We start from the raw sequence: 25,730 nt of genomic DNA, 5'->3' as shown, positions 1-25,730 counted from the left end.
TATTGTGCTTCTGAATGGTAATCAGCCATAGAACAGGATGATACGGCAAGGTAAATTTAATGAAAGACTTGATTGCGAAACACTAAATGATGTGCCATAGTATTTGAAATGATCTGTGACATTGAACCACTCTACTTGGCAAGTTGGCAATCCTTTTCGAAGACCATTGGACTAAGGCCTGATGTGGAGGAAAGTATGAATAATTTGCTTGCTGCCTACTTACATAACTGAAGAAAATCAAAATGACTCTGGAGAAAACCACGTTTTCTTTTGTTTTCAAGGAGTAAGAACAATCCTAACTTTTTGATTACAATATTTCTATCTTAATTAATTCTGTTCAGAACCTAAAGGATTTTTTTTAGGCTATCATGAAGACTTCATTTATTTATTATTTTACAGATGTAATGGAAAGGGAAGGTGGTCTTCCAAATGGTAATTGCCCATGATGATTGTGGAGATTTTACATTCATGGCTTCATAAAATATTCCACTAATAGAAATCAAAAGAAAGTTCAGAGGCCGTCCTTCCTTATCTCAAAGGCATCAAAATGGTCTGATAAATTTTCGAAAGGACAGAATATTAAAGCAGTAGTGATGTCCCTGGCTATGGCTTTCATACTTCTATATAACTTTGTGTAAGGGTCAGGTTATTACTGAAGTTAAGTTTTGACATTCTGGTCATCAAATCGCTCGCACTTACATTATCACTTATAAAAGATTATTTTAATAGATGTGCTTCTGATGGACTTTTAGAAGTATTACCTATGGTAGGAATTACTGTCAACACTTCACACTTGCTGGACTTATGATCAACATGTATACTATTTCTGGGTGAACAGTTAAGTGACAAATGTATTCTGTACCAGGCTAGATGGCATGCCAATAAACTGGAAATCAGCACTTGCAATTCTGCTTCAGGGTTCCCAGTCCTTTTTGGAGTAGACAGTGCTTCCATTGTAAATTATGCCAGTTAGCCTGACAAGGTTTTGTTGAGATCCTTTGGAAATCAAGCTATAATTTCATTTTAGAATCTTAGTTAACTATTTACTAAACATTCTAGTAACTTTGATAGCTGACCTATGTAGGTTAATAATCATGTCAATGAGAAGTATGTGTTTAAGGGTATTTGAAGTCTGTCCAATTTATCCTTTAGTAACCTTGGAAAGCTAAATTATAAAGTAAATTTAGACAGTTTAAATATTTTATAATTCACCAATTGAATGATTCAGTGTTCTTAAGTTACACTGTTTTGGTGCCATGTTTTTTGACAGACCCTTATATTTGCACAAATATGCATTTCGTATTTTAGTTTCAAAACTTAACTGATAGTGACGATAATGAAACTTCTGAATAGTGTACATTGAAACTTGAACTGAATACTACCTCGAGCTCAAGTGTGGATTAGAGAACCAATGGTCACTCAAATGATTGCCATTCTGTGGCTAAGCCTGGGCATTTAATTTTGGAGAGAAAAAAAATGTTCTTTTGTTTTTTGCTGAATGTACAGGAAATTCTTTACAGTCTTGAAGTACATGGTGAAAGGAAACTCTTTGTCCTCAGGTCAACCACACTCCAATGATGGCAAGATAGTAAACTGAATTTAATAGAAAGAATCAGCACTGTTTTTGAAGTTTTATATCTAAAACTGGGAAAAAAATTGTCCCTCATTTAGATGTTATCACTTAAATAATATAAAATTTATTGAACAAGTACTTTTCCTTTGGAAAGTACTTCTTGCACCAACAAATCACTGATATGAAATTTTATAATACAGTGGATTAAGCAATACTTGGCATTTCTATATCTAGCTGCTAAAATATTCCACTTTCTGTTTATGCTAATAATTAAATACTTACTGAATCCTCCGTGTATCTTATGATTCCAACCGTTGTGTCACATAATGTTTACATTAATAATTCAGATTTACAATAACTTTCATCAGTTTAGTTTACTCTGTGTAAATATATCAAATGCTTTGTGGATTCAGAATGTTCAAACTGATACATTAAAAAGTAATTTTCAGTGTAATGTATAGCTTCGATATTTGACAACTTTAGTATGAACTTTGTTCCAATGTTTGTAGACTCTTTAGTTTGATTATGAGCAGTTAAACTTAAATAACTGTGTGCAGGATTTCTTTACAAAAGCAGAAATTGCTGCAGAACCTTGGCAGGCTTAGCAGCACCTGTAGACAGAAAGCAGAGCTAATATTTCAAGTTCTTATTCTGAAGAAGGGTGTTTAGACTTGAAACATTAACTCTGCTTTCTCTCCACAGAGGCTGTTAGACCAGTTGAGTTTCACAAGCAATTTATGCTTTGTTACAGATCTTCAGATCTACAATTCATTGTTTTATTGTAGCATTTCTTTATTCGGACACAACATCGATAGCACCATTTCATAAAATGTAAAGTAGTTGTGTAAATTTGCTTGAAATATGATGAATTGTTCTGAGAGAACTTTGTCAAATGCAGTGCAAGTAATGTGAAATTCTCACAACGGTCAACTAACTTCTAATTTATCAACCATAATTAAGAATATCAGGCTACTACCATTATGTGCTCAGAATACTCTATTTATTGTCTATAGTAAGAGTAACAAATGGATCCAATTAAACAATTAAATTTGAAGGGATATATTTACATCATATTCTTGCAAGTATATTACAATATTGAACACTGGTCTCCCTTCTCCAGGAAAGATGTTGTGAAACCTCAAAGGGTTCAGAAACGATTTATAAGGATGTTGCCAGGGTTGGAGGATTTGAGCTATCAGGAGGGGCTGAATAGGCTGGGGCTGTTTCCCTAGAGCAGAGGGGTGACCTTATAGAGGTTTATAAAATCATGTGGGGCATGGATAGGGTAAATAGACAAGGTATTTTCCCTGGGATGAGTGAGTCCAGAACTAGAGGGCATAGTTTATGGTGAGAGGGGAAAGATATAAAAAGGATCTAAGGGGCAACATTTTCACACAGAAGGTGGTGCATGAATAAGTGAGTTTCCAGAGGAAGTGATGGAGGATGGTACAATTGCAACATTCAAAAGGTATTTGAATGGGTATATAAATAGCAAGAGTTTAGAGGGATATGGGCCAAGTGCTGGCAAATGGGACCGGGTCAGTTTAGGATATCTGGCATGGACAAGTTGGACCAAAGGGTCTGTTTCCATGCTGAATATCTCTATGACACTATAACACAAAACATTCCAAGGCACTTCTATTGCTGCATTTGTGGACGGAAAGCAGAGTTAATGTTTCAAGTCCAGTGACACACAAGTAATAAATTTCCAGAACATTTGATCTATTCAGGTATTCCTGCTGTCATGTTTATCAAAGAATTTGGAAAAGTAGGTGTAATGCCTTCCTGAACCAGTCGAAGCAACAAGTGTAATCAAACTAGCTTCTGAAATGTTGAATGGATTGAGTTTGAGGAGTGGACAGTGAGAAAATAATATGGTAGCATTTTCTTATTAACCTATATTACTTGAGTAACTCTTATTTATAATTTTTAGACAAGTAAAGGATCAAAATAAAAAAGTGGCCAACCTGAAGCACAAAGAGCAGATGGAGAAAAAGAAAAATGCACAATTGTTGGAGGAAGCTCGCAAACGGGAAGACAACTTGACTGATAACTCTCAGCAGATGGAGGTGGGTTGATAGATATCCATTATCCCTGCCACAGTCCTCCTCAGCTTTTCCATTTATACACAGCATTGAATTCACAATGTACATTTATATTCTCCAGATCCATGGACATTATATATTAATATAAAGTAGAGATTCAATCCAAGAAAATTTTTATTGTGTACACTAAATTAAAGAATCTGAAGAGCGCACGCAGGAATTTAATCTTGGGATGCTAGTCAAACGTATGATTTTCAAAGAATTATGAAGAAAATCAAGCAATTGTTTTGCAAAGTTAGATGTCAAGGCATTCTTGTATCTGCCTTCTACAATGACCAACAATATATTGATGTGACAAAACAGACTATAAAACTGAGCTATTTCAGTAACAAAGTCCCCAGTCGTTATTTGCTAATGTGATGCTCCCTGGCATTCCAGTGTTTAAGCTCAGAAAATATCATTAGATATTTTAAGCGTGTAATGAGTTCTAGTGCAAACTCTTCAAAGATCGGACGAAGGTCAGAGGAATTTTATTAATAGTATTATGAGGTTTAATTTTCTGTGTTCATATATCAAATTTTAAAACTGTTGAGTATCATTTTGCACTATAACTGTTCAAGGAGCAAATTAGAGATTATTTTTCAGTGTTAGCCATATCCATTCCAGTGGGAGCGGGCAAGTTAGAAATCTGGCTATTTGTTTTAATGTTGATTGAATCACTTCATATTGTAGTAATAGAGCAGCTAATGTGAGCGAGTGTCTAGCTTTCTGCTTCTTTACAAGGTTTTTATTTGTGATAGCAGCATACGAATGCCCTTTATATCAGCTGGCTGTAGAGCCTAGTTTTGTGTCGTAATCTGTGCAAGACTCCTGTGGCAAAATTAGGCCATTGTGATTTACAAATGTTACTTGATCATAATAACTTTCTGTAATCTATAATAAAGCCCAGCTATCAAGTGAGTTTTCTTTGCACTCTTATATGTAATATTATAGCAAAGTGATTTGGAAGACATTTCCCCATTTTAGCCGTGCCGGGACACAACCTGACAAATCATTATGATGTTGAATATCAAACACGATTCAAGCTAAATAAGTGAACTGAAAACACTTCAGATACAGTTATTCTCAACGTTTCAAGATCAGATTATTATAAGAGACAAGTAATATCTAACATGTTAAATTACTTTTGTTTCTATGCTTAATAGGTTTTCACAGTTTCGGTGTGTTATGTGCCAAAAAATTGAAATGTGTATCTGACTATGGTTAATATAAGCATATGGATTTAAAGGATATCTGAAAATGTAATACTCTGTTCAGTCCTTGATTTACCTACTTAAGCACCACTAATATCTGCTCCATTTAATTTGTTTAGCGTGATTAACTTATTTTTCTCCACCGCAAGCCAGTCGACTTGTGTTAGCTTGCAGTTATTCAATGAATGGACAGTCATGATAGAACGTTAACAGGTGTGTGTTTTTATCCACAGTTTTAAAATATGTTGACCAGACTCCAAGGTTTTTCAACACTGGCTTCACTCTTCAGTGCCACACTGCTTATTGATTACATTGTGTGTAGTTTTCTGCCGAAGCAGTTTTGCGTGTCATCAAAGTGAATGCCTTTTAAAATGAGAGTATAAAAAATTAATGCGAGGGCATTTTGATCGTTGTTGTCCTACAGGTTTTGACTGAGAACTCAAAATGTAATTGAATTTTCAGTTTGTTTCGTTTCTAGTCATCATATAAGCATATGGATTTAAAGGATATCTGAAAATGTAATACTCTGTTCAGTCCTTGATTTACCTACTTAAGCACCACTAATTTCTAGCAGAATATCACTCCCTTAGATCAGCTCTCAGGATCTCCATGGATGGGACAGCTGAAAATCCATTTAGTTGCCTGAGTTTAACTGGAATGTGGGAATGGAGGTATGGAATAGTGCACCTAACTTTAAACTTCGCTTGCGGAGAATATTCTTCTTCAGTCTAATTTTACCTTGTATCGACTTAGAAGTCAACCTTATTGTCTTTTCTGTGAAAAGTTCTTTTTCTATTTTGTCATATGATATCAAGTAGGAGTAAGCCTGGTTCAAAATGTGACATTCTAAAGCAGTGAATGAGAATTAGATCAACATCTATAAATGATTAATAAACAAAAGAAAAACAATTCACTGTGCCACATTTCATATTGATCAGTGTTTGAAACCATAGCTTTTGTCGAGTGAATAAAGTATTAATATTTCAGGATTATTAATTTGGATGAGTTTGTATGCATTTGTCTTCACTTGACTAGTGGGGGTTCTATTAAGTACTGGATAAATTCCATATGTTCTACTGAAATGTGTTTTGAACCACAGCCAAAGTTTTAAACCTCTGTTCAGGAGAAAAACTGTACCATTGTTGAAAGAATTTAATTTGGAGAAATCTGCAGCTGAAGGGAAAACTCAGGAAGGTTATAAAAGCTAAGTTTGCACAGGTCATTAAAGTCAGTGCAGAGCAAGCTAGCATACAAATATTGACTTCCACAGAGGCAGCTACAAAGCAATATTTATCCCTTTGTAAATTGTGCTGACTTCACAAATTCAGATGTCACAAATGGAAAATATTTGAAGGTACAAAGCAGTCTGGTATTAAATGCAAAAAATCTGGAGAACATTCTGCACATGGGTAATCTTCAGTAATTTTGAGAGACCAATTACATAACTATAAACCAACAGTGATAGAATTTACTTCACCTGATTATTTTAGTAATTCTTAACAGAAAATTGAGTTTACAGTTTATAGAGATTGAAGTTACAACTGAAGGCACATGCAGACATATGAAATGGCATAACTGAAATCTATGATTTGTCTTAATGTTTCTATAAAAAGAAATGACCAACAAGTAATTTTTCCTTTCTGGAAGCAAATGAATTAGCTCCAAGGTTAAGTTTTTATCAGTAGGAAATGTCCTAAAATGAATTAGGCAGAAAAGGCCATTCTTTTCCCTGTCTCCCAGTAATCCTACTATTAATTAATAATATTAATCCCACAAAGGGTTTACTTAACTAGCTTCAGTTCCTAGTTTTTGTTTAATTGATTCATAGGATGTGAGCATCACTGGCTGGCCAGCATTTATTGCTCATTCCTAGTCACCTTTGAGAAGGTAGTGGCAGACTGACTTCTCAAACATCTACAATCCACCTGCTGTAGTTTGACCTGTAATGTCCTTAGGGAGGGAATTCCAGGATTTTGAATCTGTGAGAGTGAAGTAAAGGTGATATATTTCCAGTCTTGGTGGTCAGTGGCTTGGAGGGGAACTTCAAGGTGGCGGTGTTCCCATGTGTCAGCTGCCCTTATCTTCTTAGATGGAAGTGATCATGGGTTTGGAAGATGTTCTCTAAAGATCTTTGCAGAAAGAAATTCTGCAGTGCACCTTGCAGAGAGTATGCACTATGCTACTGTGTGTTGGTAGTGGAGAGTGTGCATGTTTGTGGGTGTGATGCTAATCAAATGAGCTGCTTTGTCCTGGATGATGTCAAGCTTCTTGAGCTTGTTGAAGCTGCACTCACGCACACAAGTGAGGAATATTCCAACACTTTCCTGACTTGTGCCTTGTAGATAATGGGCAGGCTTTGGGGAGTCAGGAGGTGAATTACTAGCCACAGTATTCCAAGCTTCTGACCCAATTTTGTAGCCATTGTGTTTATGTGGTGAATCCAGTTGAATTTTTGGTTAATGGTAACCCCCAGGATGTTGACTGTGGATGATTCAGTCATGGTAACTCTGGTTACATGGTCAAGGGGTCGATTGTTTGCAGCATCCAGTGCCTCCATCCGTTTCTTTTTATCACGTGGAGTGCATTGAATTGGCTGAGTACTGGTATTTGTAATGCTAGGGACCACTGGAGGAGGTCGCAATGGATCATCCACTTGGCATTTCCGGCTGAAATTGCTGCAATCTTAATGGTCAATCACCATTCCCAAATGGATGTGGCAGGACTGCAAAGCTTAGATCTGTGGGATCACTCAGCTCTGTCTATTACTTGCTACTTATGCTGTTTTTTACACAAGTAATCATGATTAGTAGCTTTACCAGGTTGACACCTCAATTTGAGGTATACCTGCTGCTGCTGCACTCTTTTTCCCAGTCACTGTTTGCCAGTCTCATTTTAAAAAAGTGTTGACAGGAATTTTAAGATGCTGTTATGTGATGAAGAACATTTTTAGTTTTGCATTTACTGCCTCATGGACTGGGCAGAGTGTGTTCCTAGTAACCCTGTCTTCCAGCACTATTTTGAACAAGGCAATCACATTTGGGTGATTGATAATCTTTGAGTTTACAACCAGCATTCGATGATCCCAAAAACTCTGTAATGCACCATCCTGCAAAAGATCTGTGGGTGCAGCACTTATTCAAGAAGGCTATTGGAATATTAGCCATTATTTCAGAGGGTTGGAGTATAAGAGTAGGAAAGTGCTACAGCAACTGCACAAAGTACTAGTGAGACCATGTTTGGAGTATTGTGAACAGTTTTGCTCTTCTTATTTAAAGAAAAATATTTCACTGGAGGCACTTCAGAGCAGATTCACAGGATGATTTCTATTGTAGAATTATATATTCTGTTTAGTAGAGTGGAAAGAGGCCATTTGGTCCATTGAGTCCTGCACTGACCCTCCGAAGAGCATCCAACCCACTGGTCCCATAACCGCACATTTTGCATGGCCAATCTACCTAACCTGCACATCTTTGGACTGTGGAAGGAAACTGTAACACAAGGTGGAAACCCACGTGGACACAGGAAGAACATGTAGACTCCACACAGACAGTCACCCAAGGCTGGAGTCGAGCCTGGGTCTCTGGCACTGTGAGGCAGTAGTGCTAACCACTGAGCCATTGTGCCACCCTTTATGAAGGAAGGCTAAACAGGTTGGAACTCTATTCATTGGAGCTTAGAAGAATGAAAAGTGATCTTATTAAGACAGTTAGAATTCTTAAGGAGCTTGATAGGTAAGTGCTGAGAGGATGCGCTCCCTCATGGAAAAGGCTTGGATTAGAGAGGTAGTCTCAGAATAAAGGGTTGACAATTTAAGAATGTGATGCAAAATAACTTTTTCTGAGTCTTTGGAATTCTTTGTCACAGACCTATGGAGGCAGAGTCTTTGTGTATATTTCAGGCTGAGTCGGGATATTGAGGGTTACAGGGAAAAGACAGGAAAATGAATGTGAGGGATGTCAGTTCAACCATGATCCTGTTGAATATCAGAGCAGGCTCAAGGGGCTGAATGGCCTATTCTTGTTCTTATTTCTTGAGTTCTTATGGTCTGATTCAGTCTAATTTTATTAAATTAAAATCTGATTTGACCCAAGTGGACTGGGAACAGCTACTTGCAGAAACAACTATGTCAGAGCAGAAGGAAGCATTCAAATAGGAATAATGAGAGTATAGGACAAATATATTCCAATAAAGACAAAGAGTGGGACAAAGAATGGGTGGCATAAGAGTTAGGGTTCAAAATAAAAGAGAAACTTATGGCAGATACTGAGAGGTCAATACAACAGAGTTCCTAGAGGAAGATAAAAATAGAAGGGGACCTTAGAAAATAAATTAGGAAATCCAAGTGAGCATTGGCTGGTAAAATAAGAAAAACTCAAAAGGTTTTTGTGAAATGTATAAAAAAGCAAGAGAATAACTATGGAAAGAATTGTACCATACAATAATACTTTCCTTCAGTCTTCAGAATTGAAAAGGACAATGCAGGTAGATAAGAGTGAAATATTGGAAGAACTTGACGTAAAATGGAGGGAATAGATACTTTAACAGCCTTAAATGGGGTAAATCCATAGGCCCGGATGAGTCATAACTGAGGCTGTTGAGGGAGGCATGAGAGGAGATATCAGAAACCCTGATTTACAGATCCTCTCTGGCCACAGGTAAGATAAAGGCAACTGGAGGACTGCAAACATTTCAAAAAGAGAGTGAGGATTAGACAATCAGACAAACTCCAGTAGTGGGGAAGTTATCCACAAGATGCTGGGACATTAAGTAAATGTATGGAGAAGGAAGATAGATTGTTAATTAGTAAATGGGTTGAAGGGTTATGGAGAACAGCTAGAAAAGTGGAGTTGAAGCCAAGGTGAGATCGGTCATAATCATATCAAATAGCAGAGTGTGCTTGAGATACTGAACTGCCTACTCCTGCTCCTGTTTCTTATGTTCTATGTTTAAATCTGTGGGACAGAATTAATCTGCACTTGGAGAAATATGGGTTCATCAGGGATAGCCAGCATGGATTTGCTGAAGGAAAGTCATATTTGACAAATTTGAATGCATCTTTTAAGGAGGTATCTAAAAGTGTTGAGGGTAATAAAAGCAAAGCAGAATACAGCAAATGCTGGAAATCTGAAATAGAAAGAGAAAATTCTGAAAGAACACAGCAGGTCTGACAGCATCTGTGGGGGAGGAAAACTAGTTAACGTTTTGAGTCCAGCATGAAGGAAAAATTGAAGATCATATCAGACATATAACATTAACATGTTTCTGAGGCTAATACAATTAATATGATCTATGTGGACTGTGGCAAGACATTTGTAATGTCCCTCATGTCAGACAGGTCAATAAAGTAAGAGCCCTTAGGATCCAAAATTGGTTGAGAGGCAAGAAGCAAATGATGATGTTAGAGGGATCTTTGTGTGACTGGAAATCTGTTTCCAGTGGGGTTCTACTGGGCTTGGTGCTGTCGCCCTTGATAATTGTTAAGTACGTTGGTAATTTGGACTGAAGGAGACACAATCAACAAGTTCACAGATGATCTGGACATTTTTAGGGTTGTAAACAGTGAGGATAACCATAAACTGCGTGATGATATTAATGCTCTACTTAGATGGGAAATCGGTGGCAAATGGAATTCAACCCAGAAAAATGTGAGGTAATTCACTTGAAGGGCGAAAAAGGCAACTAATTGCACTGAATGGTATGATCTTAGAAAGTACTGAGAATCATAAGGATTTGGTGTATGTATCCAATGATCCCTGAAAGTAGCAGGGCAGGTAGAAAATATGGTTGATGTGGTAGATAATGGTAGGTAGATAAAGAAGACACATGCCATATTTGCATTTATTAACCAAGACACAGAGTAAAAGAACAGGGAAGTTATGCTTGAACTGTATAAAATGCTGGTTAGACCACAACTTGAGTACAGTTCTGGTCACCAAATTATAGGATTGCATTAGAGAGGGAGCAGAGGAGATTTGCCAATATGTTGCCTGACCTTCAATGTCTGAGCAATGAGGCAAGATTCAATAGACTGGGATTGTTTTCCTTCCTGCCTGAGAAGGAACCTAATAGAGTATGAGGGGCGAGTAGGAAGGCAGTTTTCCATGAGTTGTGGGGTCAATAAACGGGGGTATCGTTATAGGTTAAGAGGTAGAAAGCTAAGAGTAGAGTTAAGGATGGTAGGAATCTGAAACCTATTGCCTGAGAGGGTGATAGAGTCAGAAGTTTTCAACAATGATATTCATTTGCATTGCCGTGGCCTTCAGGGCTATGGGCCAAGAGCTGGGAAATAGGATTAGTATAATGTGACTTTGGCTTGTACATGATAGCTTCCTCATATTCTGCTTATATCCATCTGAATTGACAGACCAAGTTTACATTTTCACCAGAGACAGCACTCGTGACCTTACATGGCACGTTTGCTCAAGGGCCAGCTGCACCAGGCACACTGCTGGCAAGGTTTTGGGGTGATTATACCACGTGCACACACTAATGGCATTGTCCAATCAAAGAGGACTTCCGTGATTTTGGTTCAGAAGCTAATAATTGGATGCCCATCATGCTCTGATCCTTCGGAAGACACTGAGGCCATCCAGCCACTGATGACTGAGACAAAGGCTGCTGACTGTCAGAGAAACAGATTAGCATGCTCCAGTTTCCACATGTTCAGGAAGATAGATGAAGCTACCTTATATTCTTTCATTGTAAAGCATAGTGTTTTGGAAAACAATATATGTGTGTATACAGTGAATTAGGATAAGGGCTTAGTTAGGGAGGGAATTTGCAGCAAAAGGATTAATATTACCTTAACTTAAAGAATTGCAGCTGAGGATTGGGAAAGAAATGTGTTCATGTCATAATGACGACAGACCACATGGAACTGGGGACTGTCAGGTTTCAGCAGGATGCACTCTCTTACCATGCCTCACAATAGATGCATTTAATAAAGCCTATTAATATTTAGTCAAGAGATTAGATATCACATCATTACATTAGATATGCTACTTGGTGCGCATGAACAAGAGATTTAGATACTTACCTTCGCAGATAATACTAAAACTAAATTGTCAATAGCATTTCACTGTTTTAACTGAAGTCACTTGGAGCAAATATTGATTAAAATTATAACATCTTTAGCTTCACTTAACAATGTATGGCATACCTATTTAAATCGTAATTGTAATTCATAATTATCCCTTAGTTAAAGGCTTGGACTTTGCATTAAGAATAACAAGGAGGTTATGTCTACATTGTTAGTTAAAACTCAAGTTGTCAGCAACCCTATGGGCACAGTTAAATGTCAAAATGAGGAAGTTTTTGTCTAGGTTACCCTATTCCTCTGGAAATTTTGCCACGCTACTATCTTGTCAAGGGAATCTGCCTTAAAGCATGTAGAACATTCCAAGTTGCTTCACTGAGGTAATAGATAACCACAAAGCTTGCCAGAGAAGGCTAGGCTTTGTGATTCAAGTGAAAATGAACTTATAATTATGTGTTAACTTTAAATTAGCTCCAGACAACATTTCTGATGCTCAAAACTAACTTTCACTGCAAAGCCTCATTCCTTCAGGTTTTATTAAAGTCATAAATTTAAAATAGAAAGACGTTTTCCTTGCCTGCTATCTGTCTGGTCTAATCCCACCTTTCTGTCCCTCTTGGTGTATTTGCTTTCTGTAGTTGATTTGTAATTAAGTTAAATATTTTATTTTATACTTCCTGGTTCAGACTCTGCCCATCTCAGTAATAATTCTTCAATCTGATTGATTAAAGAGCACCTCAGTGGTTTGTCCTGTTCACACAGAACTAATGTCCTCTGGAGGGGGCACTGTGCTGAAATGACTTTCCAGTTACAACCAATTCCAGTGCAAAGCCTGTGGACAAGTGTTAGTGTCTTGAACAGCTGGTACAGCTCATTTTCCACTGACCGCAAAATGCAAGCCAATGCTTCTGTGCCACAAATATTAAATGCAGGAAGAGATAATCTAATCAGAATTTACAGCGGACGATTGAGACATTAAGTGCCAATTGGAATTTTTATATCCCATGTTTAGCTATTAAAACAGCATGACACCTTCTTTGTGATCAAAACCTTGAGCAGATGTGCCTTATTATAGTAGTTGAAAATGGAGACAAATATGTGAACTGTCCTAAATGATGAAAATAATGTATGCGAAGCTAATTAGTGCAATTTTATGATCCAACTGGATCATTGCAAAGTTTTAAAGGTTTTTGGTAAGATTCACTATATTTTCTATGATGAATGTGCAAATCCTGCATAGAGATTTCTCCACAGTTCCAGAGAGAGATATATATATATATATATATATATATAAAATATATATCACTATGAAAATATGCTTCAGTGGATATATATATATATAGTTCTCATTGAAGCATATTTTCATAGTGATACAATGGGGGAAGCTTATTCCTTCCTTATTGATATGAGAAAATCAGACTGACATTAATATTATTTATTTTGAACTTTAGATAACACTAAATAAATCTTTTTGGGAAACTGCTAGAATCCATTATTAAGAGACAACATCATTTAGAAAATCTTAGCGCAATCAAGTAAAATCAATGTGGTATTATGAAAAGAAAATCATGCTTAACAAATTTGCTAGAAGTCCTTAGGTTGTATTAAGCAGATTTGACAAAGGGGAGCCAGCAGATGTAGTGTATTCAGATTTCCAGAAGGCATTTGCTTAGGCGACATGTAAAAGATTATTGTGTAAGATAGGAGCTCATTGTATTGGCAGTAATGTATCATGGAGTGAGGATTCAGAGTTAGGCTTTTTTTTTCAGGTTGGAAAGACATGGAGATTGAAGTGTGACAAGGATCAGTCTAGAGCCTCACATATTTATCATTTGTATTAATGACTTGGAGGAGTGGACAGAATGTTATGTATTCAAGTTTTCTGATATAAAAGTAAATGGGAGGACATGATGTGATGAGGCAATGAGAAATCTACAGGGTAATACAGATTGGTTGAGTGAATGGGCAACACTTGGAAGGTAGAGTAGAAAAATGTGAAGTCATCAACTTTGATGGGAAGAATCAGAAGGCGGGCTATTATTTAAATGGAAAGACTCTACATAGGGATCTGGGCATTCTTATGCATGAATCATGAAACATTATCATGCATGTACAGTAAATGGTTAGAAGACAAATGGAATTTTGGCCTTTATTGCTAGGAGGTTGGAGTTTATAAATAGGGAAGTCTTTGTTACAACTGTACAGTGTTGTTGAGTCTATGCCTAGAGTACTATGTACAATTTTGGTCCCTGTATTAAGAAAGGATACACCAGCATTGGTGATGGTTCAAAGCACATTCACTGGGTTGATTCCTGAGATAAAGGCTGACTTATCAAGAACAGCTAAACAAATTAGACTTTTATTCATTAGAGTTTAGACAAATGAATGATAATCCTGTTGAAACATTCTAAGGGGGCTTGATAGGTTAGTTGATGAGAAGATGCCTTCACTTGTGGAGAATCTTACTGAGAGTTCAGAGTCAAAGAATAATTGTTTAAAGTTGAGACACAAAGCAATTTCTTTTCCCAGAGGATAATGAATGTTTGGAATTTTCTTACCCAAAAATTTGAGGAGACATGATCACTGAAAGTATTTTCTCAGGTTTTGGATAGATTTTTGAATTTTCGTGGAGTTGAAGGCCGTGATGAGCTGGTGCAAAAGAAATTTTGAGGCCTGGGACAGGTCTGCCACAATCTGTGTCATGTGACTGAGCAGACAAAACTCCCTACTCCTGCCTTATGTTTTTATGGTTGTTATTCAGTTTTCATAACACTTGCTTAATCTAATGGGAGAACTAACTACTGCAATTTATTATTCATCCTGCCAGAAAGTCTGTTTCAGTATGGTATGCTTGTCAATCTTATCTGAAAATGTGTTGCTGGAAAAGCGCAGCAGGTCAGGCAGCATCCAAGGAAGAGGAGATTCGACATTTTGGGCATAAGCCCTTCTTTTGCCCGAAACGTCGAATCTCCTGTTCCTCGAATGCTGCCGGACTGCTGTGCTTTTCCAGTAACACATTTTCAGCTCTGATCTCCAGCATCTGCAGTCCTTACTTTCTCCTTGTCAATCTTATGCCCCCTTTGCACATAGACTACGGTTTGAATAAAATCGCTTTGAGAATCCATCATCCACCTATGCCTGGTTTGACCTCTCTCTTTGCTGCCCTCCACCATGGCTCTCCAGATGAGCTCTTAGCAGTGTTTTAACCCCTTACCCGGCAAAGGCGAGTTAACTTGTCTTCGCCCAATTTGTCTTTTTCAGAGTGCGACGAGTAAACTCGTCCAAAACATATAATTTCAAAAACAGCCACAGACGAGTTTATACGTCAATTCTCGGCATTTCTGGGCCCTTCTCAGCTAGAAACGAGTATACTCAGTGACTCATACGCCTGGTAGCTGTGTCTCTTCTGCCTCAGGCATTGCAAGAAGCATCGATGCACCGCTTTTGGGCACACACTGTCATTCGGTTTTTTTCTGTTTTTTGTTTACAAATTACGCCCAGATGTCGAGCTCAGAAGATGAAATGAATATGAACCTTCTATTAGAAGCTTGGATACATCAGATGAGAGTGCAAGCTCATCTGATAATGGCTAATCTCTCTCAAGTGAAGAGGAGGAGGAGAAGGAGGATGGACGAATTTGGTGTCGACATGTGGACACCATGCATATTTCCTCCACCACCACGCTTCCCTTTCACTGGAAATCCTGGAATATCAATTGATCAAGACACAGCTGATAGTGACTCCTTTGGATTTTTATAGTCTTTTATGTGACAACAGAATTATTGATCGAGTTGTGGACGAAACTAATCGCTTTGCTGAACAAACTGGAGAAAGAGATTGTATGTGGCGCCCTGTAACAAAGGCAGACATTTGTGTGTTTTCCATCTTGAAAATGCTTGGGGGTATTGTGAAAATGCCAGATCAAGAAATGAACTGGTTGAAAGATGAACTACTTGAAAGACCAATTTTTCAGAAGCTAATCAGTTTGAAATGCCATAGTACGATAAAACAGTATCTTCATTTTGTGAATAATGAAACTTTTGATGCAGAAACACATCCCATCCCAAAATTGTATAAAGTTTATGATGTGTTTATGATGTTTAGTGAGAACTTTATGAAGTTTTATACCCCTAACCAAGATTTATCTATAGACGAAAGCCTTATGCTGTTCAAGGGAAGGTTAGGATGGATTCAGTACATACCTCTAAAAAGGAGGAGTTTTGGAGTGAAGTTTTTTTTTGTGTGAAGCAAAGACTGGATATGTGTATAGAGTAATCATTTATGCTGGCAAAGGAACATGGTTTGATTCAGAATATAGTGAATATCCCATGAGTTCTCGTGTTGTGTTGTCTCTGATGAAGCCTTTACTTGGTAAAGCTTATTGTGTTACTATGGATAACCTTTACACTAGTCCGCAATTAGCTGATACTCTGGTTAGTCACTACACTGATATTTATGGAACTCTCCATTTGAATAGAAAGGAAGTGCCTGAACAGCTGAAAAGGCCAAAATCGAAAAAAAGGGAAAGTTGCAGCATTTCAGAGAGGTAAGGTAATGACACTTCGTTGGAAGGACAAGAAGGACGTTGCAATGCTTTCAACCATTCACAACCCCGCTATGAAGGATGTTGAGACAAGACAAGAGCCTGTGAAGAAACCAACAGTTGTATATGATCACAATTTTACAATGGGTGGAGTTGACAAGGTGGACCAACAACTAGTAGGTTATCCCATCACAAGGAAACGGGGTAAGAAATATTACAAGAAAGTCTTCTTCCATTTGATGGATCTTGCGGTATGGAATTCTTACATCTTGTACAATGTAGTAGTCACTGAGGCAGGAAAAAAAGCCCTCACACACCTGAAATTTCGTATGCAGAGTATACGAGATATCGTTGCAAAATATGGGGCTGATTTACAATCTACTAAAGTAGTAGAAAGACCTTCAACTTCACCAGGATGTTCGCCAGGACATTTTCCAATGAAAGTCCCAGTAACAGAAGAGAAGACACATCCAACAAGAAAATGTGCTGTGTGTTGTCTGAAACGTGACCATAGAGGGAAACCAGTCAGGAAGGAGTCACGATATAAGTGTAAACTCTAATGTACCTTTATGTGTAGTACCATGCTTTGAAAAATACCATACCAAATAGTCATTCATAAAATGCCAGAGAAAGTAAAATGTATGGCAAGATAAAGTAAAATAAAAGATAAAGTAAGTACAGTATTTTATTTACATTTACTTTTGGTTATGAAAATTGAAAAAAAAAATTTACAAAAAGATTTTTGAGAAGACATGCTAAAATAAAAGTAAAATAAATGTGTAATTCCCCTTCACTTTTGATGATAAAGTTGGAAAAAAAAGCAATAAATAAAAAAATGTTTAAAATGAGGGAAGACGAGTTATCTCGTTTTTGCCGAAAATGGTATCTTCAAAATGAAATTTCAAGTAAAATATTGGAAATAGATAAAAACAAAAGTTATTTCCATAATCAGCATTAAAAATACTGGTTAAAAAAAGCAATAAAAAAATTTGTCTGAAAATGAACCGTTTTCTCCAAAAAAAGTTGCCAGAGAAGGGGTTAACTCTGATCAAACATCAAACTATGTTTTCTTGTAATTTCAAGTACCTCTTCTTTTATGTTAGGGTCTGTATATTGAACTTTTAATATGTATCTTACAATCCACTTTTCAAAGCGTTTTCCTTTATAGAGCTTTACTTACTGTTCAGGAATTTGAGGCAGGCAGAAAAATTGACTATCTTTAAGTGTTTTTTTCCTTGTTTCAATCTTGAGTTTGCTTGTTGGCACATTCTTCAACTTCACAAATTACCTCCAGCTATCTCTATCATTTTTCTTAATTCTGCACTGTGTCTGCTATCTTCTTTTACCCCTTGTTCCAGTGTGGCCCATCCATTTCAATCTTGATACCTGATCCTTCTAACATATTCCTTCTGACCACCATTCTTTTTGGCCCTTTTGATGTTTTGATTCCATAAGTAGTGCAGTGCTGTGTTGTCAGCATACTTCAAGTTTATATTCATGCCTGAAACTTCTATTTCTGATAGTACATCCATTTGCTCTGTACCACAGATTGAGTAATTTTGCTGACAATATGCACCTTTGTCAAATGCCCTCAGGAGGAGGCTTATTGGTATTGGTATTAACACTCTCGGGCATGGGTTTCAATGCTAGCACGGCAGATTGTGAAATTTAAATTCAATTTATAAATCTGGAATTGAAAGCTATTTTGATGGCGACCATGAAACTATTGTTGGTGGTCTAACAGGGTCCCTAATGTGTTTTAGGGAAATAAAATCTGCCATCCTCATTTGATGTGGCCAACGTGTGACTCCAAATCCACAGCAATGTGGTTGACTCTTAACTGCCCACTGAAAATGTCTAGCAAGCCACTCCGCTGTATCAGACAGTGACATTGTCTAATAAATGGAGCAAAACAAAATGGACCAAGGCACAAGAAGCAAAAGTGGCACAGATAACCTTGTTGCTCCTACTAAGTGCTCCTTATTAACATTTGTGCTTTGTGCCAAGATTGGGAGAGATGCCCTACAAGTTAGTCAAGCCTTTGCAGCCTGACATTATCTGTCAGGTTTGATTCCCCGAAATGACTAAGAATCCTGACTTTGCCATCAGCATTTTTCGGTTTTCTGTATCTCTCGACAGGTCAGGACACCAGGGGTACAGTTATGTACATTTGAGAGGGAATTGGTCTGGGAGTCATCAATTTTTACATCTCTTGGTATTAGATCAAACATGGGCAACGAAAGCTGTGGCAGCCTAGCATCTATTGCCCTTTCGCATGAATCTGTATTCTCACATGGAGGGTGGACTGAAGGTGGAAAGGGCACAGGATTACTGTGTGAAGGACTATAATGTCTATCATCACAGGTGGCTGTGTAGTATGGCTACTGACCAAAATGCCAGAGTTCTAGATGATATGGCTACAAGGATAGTCTGTGGCAGGTAGTGAGGGAACCAACTAAAGAGAAAATCTTATTTGATTATATTTTCACCAAGCTACCTGTAGCAGATGCATCTGTTTGGGGCGGCATGGTGGCACAGTGGTTAGCACTGCTGTCTCACAGCGCCCGAGGCCCGGGTTCAATTCCCGACTCAGGCGACTGACTGTGTGGAGTTTGCACGTTCTCCCCGTGTCTGCGTGGGTTTCCTCCGAGTGCTCCGGTTTCCTCCCACAGTCCAAAGATGTGCGGGTCAGGTGAATTGGTTAAAGTGTTAGGTAAGGGGTAAATGTAGGGGTATGGGTGGGTTGCGCTTCGGCGGGTCGGTGTGGGCTTGTTGGGCCGAAGGGCCTGTTTCCACACTGTAAGTAATCTAATCTAATCTAATCTAATCTAATCAATGGTTCGCACTACTGCCTCACCAGGGACTTTGGTTCGATTCCAGCTTCAGGTGACTGTGTGGAGTTTGCATGATCTCATGCCCAATGTGGGTTTCCACTGGGTGCTCCAGTTTCCTCCCACAGTCCAAAGATGTACAAGTTATGTGGATTGGCCATACAAAATTACCCATAGTGTTCAGAGATACGTAGGTTAGGTACGTTAGCATGAAAATGCTGGGTTACAGGGATATCGTCTGGGTGGGATGCTCGTCAGAGGGTTAGCATGGACCTATTTGGCCGAATGGTCTGTTTCGGCGAATGGCCTGTTTCCATGCTGGGGAAATTCTATAAAAATTCTGTCTTTAAAATAAACCGTTTTGGTCAGTGTGATTAATACCCAGCCCTTGTGGAGACTAAATCCTGCCTTTATATTGAGGATACCCTCCATTGTGTCATGGTGCACTCTGACTGGGGTAGATTTTGAACACAGCAAGCAAGTAAACTCTTAAGTATCCATGAGACATTGGGCCGTCAGCAGAATAGTTTTCAGTCATAATCTGTAATCTCATGGATTGGTGTTTTCCACTCTACCTTTAATATTATGGTAGGGGATCATTCTGGTTCAGTGAAGAGTCAGGACCAACACCAGGCTTAGCTAGAAATTAAGTATCATTCTGATGATGCTACAATGCATGACTACTTGCATGCTAACTAGCATGCTAAACAAACCCATCACCAGTGTTTCAGAACTAAGCTCTGCGGTATTACCATATCCAATCATAAATGGTAGCGGGCAATTAGACAGTTAATCAGAGGAGAAGTTATGCATGTATCTCCATCCTCAATGATGAGGTAGCCCAGCATATCAGTACAACAAACAAGGCTGAAGCATTTTCAGGCACCTTCAACCAGAAGTGCCAAGTGCATGAACCATCACTGCCTGCCCTTGAGGCATAGAGCTGTACAGCATAGAAACAGATCCTTCAGTCCAATGCGTCCATGCCAAGCAGATATCCTAAATTAATCTAGTCCCATTTGCCAGCATATGGCTCAGATCTCCCATAAGCCTTCCTATTTATATACCCATCCAGATGCCTTATGAATGTTGTGATTGTGCCAGCCTCCACCACTTTGTCTGGCAGTTAATTCCATACAAGCACCACCCTCTGTGTGAAAAAGTTGCCCCTTTGGTTTCCCCTCTCACCTTAAACCTGTGTTCTCTCATTCTGGATTCCCCTACCCTGGGGAAAAGACCTTGAATATTCACCCTATCCATGCCCTTCATGATTTTACAATCTTCTGTATGGTCACCCCTCAGCTTCTGAAGGTCTAGGGAAAATAACCCCAGCCTATTCGGCCACTCCCTATAGCTCAAACCCTCCCACCCTAGCAACAGTCCTGTAAAGCCTTTCTGAACCCAGAGATTCCAAGGATCACAGATGCCAGTCTTAAACCAATTTGATTCACTCCACCTCATATCAAGAAATGTCTGAAAATGTCAGATATAACAAAGGCTTGTGGGCCTTGACAAAATTCTGGCAATTGTGTTAATTCTTGTGATCGGGAATTATCTGTGCCCATAACCAAACTGTTCCAGTGTAGTTGCAATATTGGTACGTACCAGGCAATGTGGAAAATTGCCAAAATATGTCCTGTTGGCAAAAAGTTGGATGAATCCAACCCAGCAATAAACACCCAATCTAACCTCAATCATCAGCACTCTGTTAGATAATGTTGCATACAGTGCTATCAAGCAGTACTTAGAAAACAATAATCTGCTTATTTAAATTTGGCTTAAATCCCACCATGCCCATGCACCTCCTGGACTCATCACTGCTTTTGTCCAAATGTGGGCAGAAGAGGTGGACTCAAGGAGAGATATGGGTGACTGCCCTTGACAAGAAGATTGCATTTGACCAAATGTGGTATTAAAGAATCCCAGCAATACTGGAGTCAGTGGGAATTTGGGTGTGGGGGATCTTTCCACTCTTATTGTCTTACCTAGAAAAAAGGATGATAATTATCATTGGCACTCGGTCAGTTCAGTTGGAGGACATTGGGCCTGTTTCTATGCTGTATGACTGTCTGACTCTAATCAATGTGCAACAACATTATTTAATAATAAGATTGATGAGAGAATTTAATAATATGCACAACAAAAAGTAATTAATATTTAATAACCGTTTTGGCCCTGAAACATGAACTTAACAGATGTGGAATGATGTCAATTTTATTAGTAATAATTACTGACTCATATTTTTTAATTCTACTACATCGATTAAATGTGACTTATTTCCTGTGTGTTGTTTCATGGTTTAAACTTGCTCCGCAGGAAGGATTCAGCAACCTGACTGATTGGAATATCTTGCTGATGTATTGCCCTGTTCAGACCAGTTTCCTTTTAGAAGGTACTATTAAAACAATTGCTAGATGACTGAAAGTCTCTAATGATGAGCCTGAGGAACTATGCAAGGTGAACAGAAGCATTGCTTGTTCCAAAAAGAACATATTAGATGCATCTGTGTACGCAACAAGGGAAAATAATCATGGTTAATAATCATACACATTTCTGCTGCACACTTGTACTCAAGATTAAGAAGCTATGTTACTGAATATTTAAATCATAGTACAGAATTTGATTATTGCTTACAAAAAAGCACCATTTTGATGAAGCTTTTCATGTTGCAATAATTAGGATAATTTGCAAGAAAACTAATGTATCAAAGCAACATTCATACAGCATGAGAGGAAAGTGCTGATTCATGGGCAAGTGGATTCTGGCAGAGGTGTTGCCATGGAGAATACACCAATTATTGATGACTGACTGTCAAGCTTGTTTAAATTTTAACAAGGCAGGTTGACTCTGGTCAAGGTGTTGCCTTGAGAAATGAACCAGTGAATGCTATCACCCATTTTTGGAATAGTCATTGTGCACATTTGCATTCTTTTTGTCTAAGAACAGCAGCACCTTGTCTATTCATATTGTCTCTTCTAATATTGCAGATGTGCCACACTGCAAGCCTGACTGACAATCCCAAATTGTTTCTCAGCGTAATATTTGTTACACAGGGATTATTTAGCAATGTTTCCATCCGAAGAAACACGTCTGATGTTGGTCACTGAGAGTTTTGCCCGTACAGGGTGGTTATCAGCCAAGTGGATGTCATGATTGAAAGGTTCACTACTACTTTCTACCATGAATCTATCCTTGCTGCTCTAAATACATATTGCGATTCCTACAACTCCATGCAATATAAGATTGGTCTTATCAATAAGCGGTACATCTTTCCATATTTTAAATGTGGATTGAAATAAGAAAAACATTGTTTTGAAACAAAGGATTGCTGCAGATTTGAAAGCCGGTAACTAAATATTTATTGTATTACTGTTTACATAGCCACTGGTTTCAGCAGTGGTTGAAGTGTAGTTGCAGACAAACAGGACTGAAAATGTGTTGCTGGAAAAGCACAGCAGGTCAGGCAGCATTCAAGGAACAGGACATTCGACGTTTCGGGCATAACCCCTTCTTCAGGAATGAAATCCACAAACCTGACAGCCCCGGCCGACCCATTGTCTCAGCCTGCTCCTGCCCCACCGAACTCATCTCTGCAGATTCCTGAAGAAGGGCTTATGCCTGAAATGTCAAATCTCCTGTTCCTTGGATGCTGCCTGACCTGCTGCACTTTTCCAGCAACACATTTTCATCTCTCATCTCCAGCATCTGCAGACCTCACTTTCTCCTTGCAGACAAACAGGAGCCAAGCAGTTTGGTTGGTTCACGTAGCTATTTGGTCTGTGGACTAAATACCATTTATTGATGATAAAGGCCTTCTCCCTTCTTACACTTGTGTTCAAGGCTATCTGAACAGCTTGGGCAGTAAACATGATTCAGAGAAGCCTTCAGACCTTCACCAGCTTGAGCTGTCTCTTTTCTCTGCAGTAAAAGTCAGGATAATCCTCCAATTCAGCACTGCCCTCTTGAACTGTCCTACCTGTCCATCTTCCTTTCTATTATCTGCTCCATCCTCCACGTGGACCTATCACCATCACCTCCCCACCTTCATCCACCTATCGCATTCCTAGCTACCTTCCCCCACTCCCTCCCCCCAGCACCACCATCTCGCATTTATCTCTCAGCCTCCTTGGGCCCCCCTCACATTCCTGATGAAGAGCTTATGCTCGAAACATAGACTGTCCTGCTCCTCGGATGCTGTCTGACCTGCTGCACTTTTCCAGTGCCACACTTCATGGCTCTGATCACCAGCATCTGCAGTCCTCACTATCTCCTAATTGTATAAAACAACCTTGATCATTACAAGCTGGTACTGACTGGCCAACCAGCACATGCTTGAACAAGTACGTGCACAGAGCCTGATCCAAATCAACAAAATAGGTGATGACTGTTCTTTGATTCATTCTTAGAGTAGTATATTAACCAATCAGAGTCAAACTGTCAGGTTTACAATTTAAACAAAGCTTTACAATTAACTGTCAGTCACCATTCTCTGATGCATTTGCCTGGCAATGCCTCTACCGATCAGACTTGAGTAGCCAACAAATCAGTCCTGTTATACAGCATAAATGTTGGTTTCTGCTTGGTATTCTTGCAAATTATACTGAGTGCATCATTGGTCATAACCCAAGTCCAATTCAAATTATTCCAGTGTTGACAGTAAAATTGAAGTCAGTATGTAGGTTTGAAAAACTGAGAATTCATTTCAAACGTTGAATATAGTTACGTTTACAATGTTATAGTCACAATTTATAGTCATAGAGATGTACAGCACAGAAACAGACCCTTTAGTTCAACTCTTCCACACCAGCCGGATATACTAAATTAATCTAGTCCCATTTGCTAGCAGATGGTCCATATCCCTGTAAATGCTTCATATTCATATAATCATCCGGATGCCTTTTAAATGTTTAATAATACCAGCCTCCACCACTTCCTCTGGCAGTTCATCCTATACACGCACCACCCTCTGTGTGAAACAATTGCCCATTAGGTTCCTTTTATATCTTTCCCCTCTCGCCCTAAACCTATGCCCTCTAGTTCTGGGAAAAGACCTTGTCTATTTACCCTATCTGCGCCCCTCATGATTTTATAAACCTGTATATAAGGTTACCCCTCAGCCTCCAACACTCTGGGAAAAACAGCCACAGTATATTCAGCCTCTCCCTATAGCTCAAATCTTTAACCCTGGGCAACAGCCTTGTAAATCTTTTTTGAACCCATTCAAGTTTCACAACATCTTTCCTATAGCAGGGAGACCAGAAATGCACACTGTATTCCAAAAGTGGCCTAACCAATGTCCTGTACATCAAAAACCTAAACACCTAACTCCTATACTCAATGCTCTGACCAATAAAGGAATACATACCAAATGCAATTAGTATTTTGAATTTGGAATTCTGGTTTCCTTGCCAATGATGTAAACAAGATTGACCTAGATTATGGCTAATGAAATCCCAGCAATGTATAGTCCCTGAATTGTAAGAGCCCTCGAGTATTGGGAATATATGCCGTGTTTCTGGCAACCATCATCTTACTTCGCTGAGAACATAGATGTGTTTAACAAGTTCCTTTGACTCAACCATGCTTCCAAACATTGTTTTAACATTAATCTGGCAATTCATAATAACATATTCAAGTTTATATTGATCTAACACCTTTAGTGTGGAGGGGGTGGAGAACCTTTTATTGCAACATCAGTAATGTTGCAAATCAGAGTGTGGCTATAACTCATAGCCCTCTATTACTGCAGAGACTTCAATTATTAAATTACAGTGGTGCTGTTTTGTGTAAAAGTATGTGTTAGGAAATCCTTTCAGTTTTTATTAAGCATGATAACATATATTGCATTGAAATTCTTTGCAGTATTTCAACATGATGACATTTTGATAAATAATATATAAGTTTTCACATCCACTATATAAGGAGGACATGCTGCTGTAAAAATCATGATTCACTCTATTACCATGGTTTTACTGTGGATTCACTTTAAAATTGCTGAAATAGCCACACAAACAAATTTGCTAGATTAAACAATCAACAATGATATGGTACTATTAATTGAATCAATTAAGTATAATATGGTTTGGACTAAGTTTTAACTTGGGTACAACTTTATTTTCAATTGATTCATCATGAGTAATTTTTTTCTTGTTTTGAGCTAAAACATGAATGTTAACTAGTAAAATGTTTGTTTTGAGCACATGAGGACAACAAAATCTGAATAAATTCTTCAATTTAGGATATCCTGTAATCATTTAAAAATGCAATTGGTTTACATAATTTATTTCAATATGAATGGCAATTTAACTTTTGAGTAAGTTATGTTGAAGATGGGATTGACAGATAAAGGTAACGCAGTAGATGTAGATCTGTTTTTAATTGATTTTCAGTAAAATATTTCCTTAGTTATATGGTGTAAGATTAAATGTAGCAACATGGATAGAAAGGTG

General features: G+C 38.3%; 1 protein-coding gene across 3 annotated transcripts in view; it reads left to right on the top strand.

The window, feature by feature from the left end:
* LOC132822339 (ERC protein 2) overlaps window positions 1–25,730 on the top strand; it is an 820,981-nt gene that overhangs the window by 473,545 nt on the left and 321,706 nt on the right. For all 3 annotated transcript variants that reach the window (XM_060835591.1, XM_060835589.1, XM_060835590.1), the window contains one exon: window positions 3,507–3,642. In XM_060835591.1, coding sequence (XP_060691574.1) covers window positions 3,507–3,642 — 136 coding nt within the window. The remainder of the gene's footprint in view (window positions 1–3,506; window positions 3,643–25,730) is intronic.

Source organism: Hemiscyllium ocellatum, chromosome 14 (genome assembly GCF_020745735.1).
Source record: "Hemiscyllium ocellatum isolate sHemOce1 chromosome 14, sHemOce1.pat.X.cur, whole genome shotgun sequence".
In the NCBI taxonomy this organism is placed as follows: domain Eukaryota; kingdom Metazoa; phylum Chordata; class Chondrichthyes; order Orectolobiformes; family Hemiscylliidae; genus Hemiscyllium; species Hemiscyllium ocellatum.
The sequence above is the reverse complement of the archived record's forward strand: the minus strand, read 5'-3'. Positions and strand labels throughout refer to the sequence as shown.